This window comes from Pundamilia nyererei, unplaced genomic scaffold (assembly GCF_000239375.1).
Source record: "Pundamilia nyererei isolate P.nyererei 1_Seehausen unplaced genomic scaffold, PunNye1.0 scaffold00086, whole genome shotgun sequence".
Taxonomy (NCBI): Eukaryota; Metazoa; Chordata; class Actinopteri; order Cichliformes; family Cichlidae; genus Pundamilia; species Pundamilia nyererei.
The window spans coordinates 756,888-767,142 of NW_005187487.1; the positions used below are offsets into that span (position 1 = coordinate 756,888).

Here is a 10,255-nt window from a genome sequence, read left to right on the forward strand (position 1 = left end):
AATTTTTTTATTTTCTATACATATTGTTTTTTTCCATCTATGCAAAGAAACAGCAGCGCTCTTATTTTGAAAGTTCAGTTACTGCTAATTCCATGAGAATTCTTTTTACTTTTTTTTAAAAATGTAGTTATTCACAGTTTGGTCTGTTTCGGTCCTCCATATTCACATGTTATTCACATCAAATTTCTGTCATTAGAAAGGGTGCATGAGTGGAAGCGGCTCGCCTGCTGTCATGTGGTCTAAAAGTGACTGTGTGAAGAATGAAAACCCCGCGGGGTGCTGCAGTCTACCCTCTGTGGATTCTTTTGTTTTTTTTCCTCATCGTGCTTTGGATATTTCTTCTGTCTCTTCCTCTCTTTCAATCATTAACAGTCGTCTTTCTGTTTCTTTCCATCCCTTCGTTTTATTCAAGGCGGCCTTCAGGACGCTAACACACTTGGTTTTTCCTCCATGTTTTCTGTTTGTAAGTAGCCATCTAACCTCCATCTTTTCTTTTCTTTTTTCCCCCCCTCATCCATTCTTCCGCCATTGCTCCCCCTTTGTCCCAAGAGGTCCAGATATGTGCCATATTCATATGACGAGAGTATGTGCAAATATCTTCTGCTTTAAGGTGACATCTGCAAACAGTTTTATTTTGTTTTTTAAATCATGCTGGTGGCTGATCCAAATGCCCACAGTGAGTTAGAAGGAAGAGCTCAGGCATCTTTTGCATGTTGTCACATTAAAGCAGCATGAAGGTGTTCAGGAAACAACTTGTTTGGATTGTTTTAGAGCACAATCCAGATGAGGGTCTTACTTTCCAGCACACAGATGTTATTTCTGATGCGTTTATCCTTTTCGGTAACGTGAAAGAGAACAAAAACTCACCAGGAAGCAGTTTCCTTCTCACAAATGTGATGGTAGTTGTGACAGTAACTGTTACAACAAGCTCGAGGCAAATTGCTGACAGATGCTCAAGTGTTGTAATCAATTTAACGTAATCTGGCTGAAATCTAACAAACCGCTGTGGGAAGTCGCAGACTTCCCACAGCGGTTTGTGGGAAGTTGCACAAATGAGGAAGTGGTGCAGTTTCTCATGAAAGGCATTATCAGCTCTGTACAGCTGATATCCTTCTCTGTATTCTGACACTTAGGCTAACGATCGCATCTTTCACATGATGTCAAAGTACCGCTCGTGTCAAATATGGGTCTTTGCAAATTTTTGCGTTATTTCAGTGAGTGCCTTCTGCCTGACGCCCTCAAAATCAACTTTGTACCATAACTTACAAGCTAAGTTTAACCTTCATACCATGGAATTTGGCACTATTTTGGTGTTTGTTTATTTTTTGATAACTGAAAAGCACATTTAAGTCCAGAAGGAAACACGGGTTGAAGGTGAGCCTGTTATCAAACTGAGGATAAAAAGAAGACCTCGTTTTGAGCAGCCACATATCCCACATGGTAATCTGACCCTTGCAAATTTAGCCAAGTTTGTTTTTTGGGGTTTTTTTAAAAAAAAAAAATTTATATGGATCGAACAAGCTGTATCGAAATATTGACTTACACCGATCAGCCTGCCCCAGCCTACTACTCTACAAACCCTGATGACAAAACCTCAGTGACCAAGTAGGGCGTGGACTCTGCAGTGTTTTTTACCAGAGGAGTCATTAAAATACTTATTTAAAGAGGTGGCAGCAACACACCACTGGAAAACATTCAAACACACCCTGACATCTTCGTAGAATCACAACAAGCATAACGTGCAACAATAAACACTCCACGAATGATGTAAAGTCCAACACAAACAAAGAGCAGCACACACAAACAGTAAGACCTGCGGGTAGAAACAAAAAAGAAAACGGCAGCTGGAGGAGGATCGGAGGAAAGGAGGTGCACAGGAGCATAGTAAGCAACAGATAGATGATGGGGAGGTCACAGGGTGACAGATCTGAAGAATCTAGAGGCAGGGAACACTTTGGGCTTCATGTAATCTGTAGATCTATAATTCAGTGTAATTCTGGCGTATTTAATACATTCATTCGTGCAGACCTCCCTCTCACTGGCCACCTCCTCCAGCTCCTCTAGGGATGGAGGTGTTCACTGGCCTTCCCTGGGCCTTATACATTTAAATCATCTTTATACACATCCAAATGTGGATTTGGGTAAAAATCCATATTTGCCATCTTGCAGTACAGAAACAGGCTTGCAGACAGACGATGCACAGAGAAAAGTGAAACAAAGTAAGACTAAAATAAATCAAATAAAGCTTCAAATTACCGAAACAAATTCCACCTGCAGGCTGAAGGTGTTTATTCGCCATCATCGGCTTAATTTAGGGACCGCTACACGCCATCCTGCCCGTGTTGTGCTGCGTTCGGCTGGGCTGCTGCATGGTGGCGTCTAATAAATTACTCCACAGCAAACAGGATTCTCAGCTGAATCGAGACATCCTTTTGCCACGTAGTCCCCTCTTAGAAATCGTTAAAATTCAAATCTTCTCCTTTTTTAAAATATTTTTTTATTATTCCTTCAGTCAGTGAAGGGGACGAATCAGATTAAAGCAAGCTGTGTTCATTTTAAATTTAGAAAAAGACTCTAAGAGGCACGTTTTATTCATTTTTAATCCCTTTAGGTTGCAATGCATATGACAGTTTAGCGAAACAAGACAAAGATCAAATTTTGTGATGTGTAAGGGGGTCGTTCTGTGTGGCGTTGTGATACGTTTGGCTTTTGTGGACCTGCTTTTCCTCCCATGCTGACCCCTGTAATAGTCCGCGGATACGCAGACCATCACAGCGACACTTCTTTTAGTTACTAATGAGCAGAGTGATGCAGTTTTTTGCATGATGGTGACACTAATTCGTTGTAACTCAGGGCCCTAACACTGTGTGCCGCCGAGTGCTGAATGGCGTGGACTTATTTTAAGGCTTGAAAAACTGTGTGCCAGTGTGGACTCCAACTGTTTACTGCAACCAAACACTGCAGAACCACAGTAATCAGTGGCCTCTGCTGTTGTTTTGTTCAGTTAAAATCACCCTGCATTGTGGCACATGGCTGCCTAACACTGCTGTTGTAGTGGTTAGTCACAAAATTTGGAATATGGTGTATTCGTCTGTGATGGTTTGATTTCCACCCTCCAGGTTCGGTGCACGCTACCTCCATAGCAGCCAGTCGTGTGGAGCAGGCTCTATCCGAAGTCGCCTCCTCTTTGCAGAGCAGTGCCCCCAAACATGGACCCCTGCACCCCTGGATGACCCTGGCTCAGATCTGGCTCCATGCAGGTATCCTCTTACTCATTCGCAGCGCATGCATGAAAGTTATTTTATGCCTTAATAATTAATCATTTTGTAACTGGCCGTCAAATACAGCAGGGCACTGTCTGCTCACCTCTTTCGCTGTGGCTTGTGGTCGATATTTGCTTCATCAGAGAATCAGATATGAGGTCAGAGTGAGTGCACCGGCATCAGCCTCCAGGACTTTATTGAAGAGCAGTTTGATTAGATATCTACTGGATATATTAGATTTCCCCTCACTTGAGCTCAGATTCTGATTTCAGCGACCAAGACAGACTGCGGTGTCCACACAAACAGACACACACACTCGGGCTGAGGTAGTTTGTCCCCTTGTTTATCTGTCCAGCTGCTTCCTGTCAGGGTTGGCCATGTCCAGCCCGGTGATATGGCTAATGTAATCAGCCAGTTCAGGCTCATTTCCTCCGTCTCTACTCGTATCATTCTGTCTTCATCACACCAGCGCAGTGAAAGCATCAGCTGGGCATGAAGTGAAGTCTTTTTTTTTTTTTTTTTTCTGCTCATGCAGCTTGAAGGGAAAAATGTTTTTATCCTTTCTTATTTTCTGCATCATGTTAAGAGTATTGCCGTGTCCGTGCAGCAAAAGCAGTCCAAAAGTCACATTTAATTAGTCGTTCAAACAAACAAACGCACATATGTGCAGGACATATATGATGACGGCAGGCCAGTGGCGAGATATAGATTACACGTCAGGCATCAGCTCTGAGCCCCTTTTTGTTTGCAGTGGTGATGGACAGGCTAACGGATGAGGTCAGGCAGGAGTCTCTGTGGACGATGATGGACTTTGAGAGTAGGGAGCAGGTGGAGGAAAGTCTGGGGAGGTGGAGGTATGCTCTGGAGTGAGGAGGAATGGAAGTCAGTAGAAGAAAAACTGAATATATGTGTGAGAATGAGAGAGAGAGAGCAACGGGTGTAATAGTGAAGCTGCAAGGAGTGTAGGTAGAGAAGGTAGATGAGTTTGGAGACAAAGTTAGGCTGAGATCGTTTTTTGGACATGTGTGGAGGAGGAGTAGCGGATATACTGGACAAAGGGTATTGAATATGGAGCTACCAGGCAAGAGGAAAAGAGGAAGACCACAGAGGATCAGTATGTCAGTAGAAGATGCTGGGATAGGGTGAGATGCAGGCAGACTGTAGCCAGCCCCATAGGGAGCAGAAAAAAGAAGAAGATGATGAAGAATGTCGCATTACGTCCACAAAAGATCAACAGATACGAGAGATCATATATCATCAATATGTGTAAACTTGCACCGAATGGGCTTCGGATGCTTTGAGGAAAAACATGGAACAAAAATGATCACAGTTGGAGGAATTTGTTTTTTAGCCCTGGAGGTTCACAGTGTTTCTATCAGTTTGAAATTCTGCGTGTGTCTCTGTTGAACAGCTGAGGTGTACATCGGCATGTCAAAACCTGCTGAGGCCACGGCTTGCACGCAGGAAGCCGCCAACCTCTTCCCCACGTCCCACAACGTCCTCTACATGAGGGGGCAGATAGCCGAGCTGAGGGGCAACATGGACGAAGCCAAGCGCTGGTACGAGGAAGCCCTGTCCATCAACCCGACTCATGTCAAGACCATGCAGAGACTGGTAAGACACTCTGTCCTCCACCTGCCCGCCTGCAGTGCCCTCACACCCTGACGGGTTTTGTGTGTTTTTATGTAATTACCTACAGTCTGCCAGGACGGTTAAACCTCACCTGAGGAGAGCAAGTTTGTTTTTTGTTTTCAGTCTGCTCCGTCTGCCCTTGTCACTCATTCACTCATGTTGGCAGGCCAGAAACGAACAGACCTGCTGATGGAGAGAGTAACACACAGATATTCTCTCCAGTGACAGCACGGCAATGGCACCTGAAGGCGGATCAGTACCTCAGTAGCCAGTGTGTCCATCTGACCCGAGTGAAGATTAAAATGTTTTCATGCATTTGGAGGCTTTTGACAATTTGTGTAGTTGGTATTTTAGCTTGAAAACTGGATTTTGTCTTGGTAATAGTGGGGAAAGTTTCGAGCTTGCATGTGTGTCTGCAGGAAAAAGATGGTGTAGTTGAACATGCCTATAAAGAAAATTGGCTTTTTCTCCAATTTATTCAGCTTAGTTAATGTTAAGTGATAATCTAGCAATAGATGATAAAAGTGAAATAAAGAACTGAGCTGACTGACCCACGGTGGACCATCAGTCTGCAAAAGTTAAATCAGGTAAATCAAAGGAAGTAAAAGCCGAGACTAAAACGAAAAGCACATGAAGAGTACTAAAAAGAAAAGGAGAAGAGATTAAAAGTCCAGTTATGGAACAAAGAGAAGAAAAAGAGTAGGTTGGAAAAAAAATATGATGCAACCTTAAGTTAAGAGCAACTAAAAACAGGAGGAATTCATGTTTATTTATGAAAGTTAAAAACAACAGGAGTTCAGTCAGAGTGCTTTCCAGTCACGAATAAACAGAAATAATCCAGACAGGATTCTTGGTGTGCCTGGCATCGTTATTAGTTTAAAGGGTCTCCTTCCGGGCTACTCTGCTTATAATCACTTTTTGATAATCTGCGGAGGTCATGAGGCAGTGAAGCAACCCCAAACCAGACGATTTCATCACCTGCAATGACGCCAACTTACAAAGAAGAAGAAGAAACACTTCCCTCATCATACTCACTCACGCTACTGTAAAAAAAATGGACGGCAACCTCTTTGTGACTGGAAGAAGTCGGAGATTGCCAGTTGTGGTGATCACTGGGACACCCTCGATCTTCGACCGCTTTCGATTGGGGTCGCCTTTTGGGAGGCAACCTGTCTCCAGACTTGGACCAACTGCAGTCATGTTCACAAATAATTTGGGTCACGCTGTGGTCTCCAGCCACTGTTTTCCATCGTTCTGTTTCCATGGGGTTAAAATTCTGTTAAGACACGTGGTTGACAATAAGACGCACAAAAAATGGTGGGTGGCACCGAAAAGCACAGGTGTCAAACGTAAGGCCCGAGGGCCAGAATCGGCCCGGCGGAGCCTGCAAGAGTTTTATTTTTAGTGGACAGTCTCAGGAATGAACTACCAAAAGATGAAAGTTGGCTGTACGTGGCCACCCGTGTAAAAGCAGTTTGATATTGCTGCTGTAAACTAATTCCTTGTAACACGGGTGTCGATAAAGACCAAGTGGCCACTCGAGGAACTGCACATTTTGGCACATTAGCTTTGGAGGTGGCTGTCCCTCAATAATACCCTGTTGAAGATTACTTCCATTAGTTTTTCCCATTTGCTGAATTTGATCTCCATAGCTCTCATGCAAGGAAAAAAAAGGGAGTAGAGAGCTCAGACCCAATGAAAATCATCATCTTATAACTGGAAGTGTGTAAAATACGGCAGGTAGTTTGCGGTAGAAGATAAATGACACGGCGCACTGTGTAAATTTGAATCTCTGGTTTAAATTCTTCATGAATAATAAATGTTAAAAGTGAGAGGAGGGTGGCTGTTACCGATATTAAATGTAACTTTAGAGCTTCTTTTTAAATAAAGCCAACTGCTGAATCATTGACACACAGCATGATTTTTTTAAAAAAGGGGGGATGTTCTCTTCTTCTCTTGTTGTTTTCTCTGTTGCAGGGTCTGATCCTGCACCAGCTGCAGCGTTACAGTCTTTCGGAAAAGGTGCTGAGAGACGCCGTGCAGGTGAACAGGTGAGTTTGTTTGTGTTTAAACAAGGTAATGTTTGTACGTTTTCTCTTTTAAGGCACCTGTGGTTCAACATTTTTCTATTTCCTCACTTCTTCCTCTTTCCTTCCCACTTCCTCTTACATCCCTTTAATTTCTCCTCTTCTTTTACTTCTCCTCCCTCTTTCTATGCTGCTGTTCTCCTCTCATCCTTTTTTCTTCCTCTTCTTTTTTCTTTGCTTTCCTCTCCTCGTATTTCCCATCTTCTCGCTTCCTCACTTCTCTCCTTGCCATCCCACTTTCCACCCATATCCCTCTACTCTCATCTCTTCTTCCTCCCCTTCTTTCCTTCTCATCTTCCATGTTTTTCCTCTCCACTATACTCTTTCCTCTACTCTTCCTTCCCCCCTTAAATTTGTTTCTGTTCTTCCTCTTGTGACCTCTTCATCCCTCTGTCCTCCTCAGCACGGCTCACGATGTGTGGAACAGTCTTGGCGAGGTGTTGCAGGCTCAGGGAAACACCGCCGCCGCCACTGAGTGTTTTCTCACCGCCTTGGAGCTGGAAGCCAGCAGCCCCATCCTGCCCTTCACCATCATTCCCAGAGCGCTATGAGAAAAACACAACACAGAGCATGCCTGCATGCCACTTCACAAACACACACACACACGCACAGACCTGTGAAAAGGTGTACTGCCAAACCCTCACACACACATAAACTCAGAGTGTATATAGAAATGCAAAGAGTACAAATAAACAGGCTTCCCTCTGTCTACCCGTGCTTCCCACAATGCCTTTCTTGTGGCCACGTCTACGTGAGTGTGCGTGTCTCCTTCCCGCGCTGCGTGTTGTCTCCTTCGTCAGATTCCGTTCAAATCATTATTCTCAGAAGCCTGAAAGTTGTGTTTACATGTTGTTTAGTCCAAATACACACACACACACTCTGAGCAGTTTTAACATAAATGGATTAGATTTCCTTTAAAAGCCAAATATGCATTTACTTGGTACTGTTCACATCGATGCAGCAGAAAACACTCTTTCAAAAGTGGATGCAAGCGCCAAAACCTGTCCGTCCCACTCCCTTCCTGTTTTTTTTGTTGTTGTGTTTTTTTCTTATGATGATTTACGGAGTTCAGCAAGGTGAGAGAGCACCATACAATTTAGAGCCACCAGTGGACCCTGTTTTCAGTGGGTTCATGTCTTCATTTTTAATCCCTCTCCCTGCCCTGCATCTTTTCTGCTTTCTGATAATTCATCAGATAAAACTCTGTGTAGTCTCTGTGTTCTGCCCCCACCTGGTTTAGTCAGTGATAAATATTGCTGTATGTATATGCTTGTGTTTTTTTGTTTGTTTGTTTGTTTTTTAACACTACAAAAACTCAATCCCATTTTATATGCACGCACAAACACTATAGATCAGCAGCAGATCGAGCTGGGGGTCAAACCACTGAGTATTGCCTTCACTGTACTGTAGCCCTGCACCCGTGTTAGCATTGTTAAAATTTGAAGACAGGAACCCACTGTAGTAAATTCAGACTTCTGAGTGGTCAATGGTGTTTGACTCGACACTAAGATCATTTTCCAAAAGTATCTGTGCCACTTTTTGGTGCTTGTATCCACTCAGGAAAGATGCTCGTGTAATGTTATCTGCATCTGCATGGAGGGGGATCGTTGTTACTGTATACCTGGCTCAGGATCAGCCAGGTCTTTAAGGTATCCAGCGGAGCATCGACGGACTTTCACTGAGAAATAAATCGGTGTAAATGCCAAACCTCGGGTTGCATTCGCCCTCACGGGAAATCTGATTTCCTGCAGCTGATTTTAAAGTGGTTTTGTGAAGTTTTTAAGTGAAAAAAATCAAAGTGCCACCTGGAGCAACTCAAACGGCAGCAACGTATAATCTGCGGGAAACTGTTGGAATCTGTGCCACATCTTTCCTCCAGAAATCAGATTTTCTTGTTGAGCGCAAATGCACCCGCAGTGATTGTGTTGTCTTTGTGTCCCATCACCAGATTAATATTTTTATTTCGTTTTTGATTATAAATACAAAGAATTATTGCTGTATATTTCATTGTTCCACTAGTGTATTATTATTTTAGAGAGTAAATTATAACTATTTTCTGGAGAATGATGTTGCTTAGAGAGAGTGAGGTATGAAAGGACATCCTCCTGAGCTCAGGCAGTGAGTCCTTTGTGCTGTAAATGAATGATTATGAAGACCAAGATAATAAAAGTGGATAAAAAGAAGATGTCTGATGCTCTCTGGTTCTCGTGTGTGTGTGTGTGGTACTCCTCCTGGCAGCGACCTTGGGGTCGGCGGTGTGTGTTACTTTCTCAGGTGTGTGTCTGTCAGCAAATCGACGCGTGCTCCTTTGTGTGGTTTTTATCAGAGGATTACAGCGCTGACAGGTTTTGTCCTGGAGTGCCAGGAAGCCCCCGCTCGGTCTCTCCCGCCCGCCCAGTCCTGAGGTCTCTGCTGGACTCTCAGGTGTCACTAGAGGTTAATCTCTCATAAAGGTCATCACCAGGGTCCAGGTGTAAACGTTTGCACAATTCCTGCAGTTACTGCCACAATTTCAGTTTAAAAATGACACAAAGTACTTGCTCACTAGGGTTTCTTATTATTAGCTAGTGCACAAAATGAAGCTGGTTGTAATTCGTTTCAATTGTCCAAAAATGAAACTGCAGTCCCTCTAATGGCCACGTGAGGCTGGCTCCAAATGTGAGTCCATCAACAGGACAATAACTAAATAAAAGCGAATGCATGAGGGCATAATGTACTGAAGCTTTCATCAACGAATAAAAGCAAGATGACAATATTCTCGAATGACGAAAACCAATCTAGAACTAATTAAGTTGTGTAGAAAGGCGGGACAAGTTTGGAAGCGGTCCAATCAGAAATAATCTCTATGTGCATTAAGGTTAGGCAGCAGCAGATTTGATCTGCTCCTGGGAAACAGTACAACAGGCCCAGTGTTTCTCATGAAAATACAACAAAATGAACATTTAAGGAAAATAAGACTCATTGTAAACCATGTGGAGCAATTGATAAAGACACAACAAACTTTACACTCACATTTAGTCTGCTATAAACTTATCATGTTTATTCGGCTAAAACTGAAAGAATTTAGATGCCTAAATTATAACTAAAACTAAATCAAAACCCCCCGGCAACCACAGGTCACTAAGAAAAAATGTTTACTCTTCGACCAGTTGCCAAGTGGTTGCTGGCGGTTGCTAGGTTGCCACGGTCACCTGCAGTCTGCGTGAGTGATGCGAACTTGTCTGCAAACACCGCTGCAGCAATCATATTTCTAAAGGAAGGGCGTTTACTTTG

At 43.4% G+C, this 10,255-nt stretch overlaps 1 protein-coding gene across 6 annotated transcripts in view; it reads left to right on the forward strand.

The window, feature by feature from the left end:
- The window catches only part of ttc7b (tetratricopeptide repeat domain 7B), a 25,854-nt gene extending 16,689 nt beyond the window's left edge, over positions 1-9,165 (forward strand). For 3 of the 6 annotated variants that reach the window (XM_005738727.1, XM_005738730.1, XM_005738729.1), the window contains 5 exons: positions 413-463; positions 3,120-3,260; positions 4,675-4,877; positions 6,873-6,946; positions 7,386-9,165. In XM_005738727.1, coding sequence (XP_005738784.1) covers positions 413-463; positions 3,120-3,260; positions 4,675-4,877; positions 6,873-6,946; positions 7,386-7,533 — 617 coding nt within the window. In that variant the 3' untranslated portion in view covers positions 7,534-9,165. The remainder of the gene's footprint in view (positions 1-412; positions 464-3,119; positions 3,261-4,674; positions 4,878-6,872; positions 6,947-7,385) is intronic. The other 3 variants (XM_005738728.1, XM_005738731.1, XM_005738732.1) reach the window with 1 other exon arrangement.
- Positions 9,166-10,255: the final 1,090 nt, after the last annotated feature.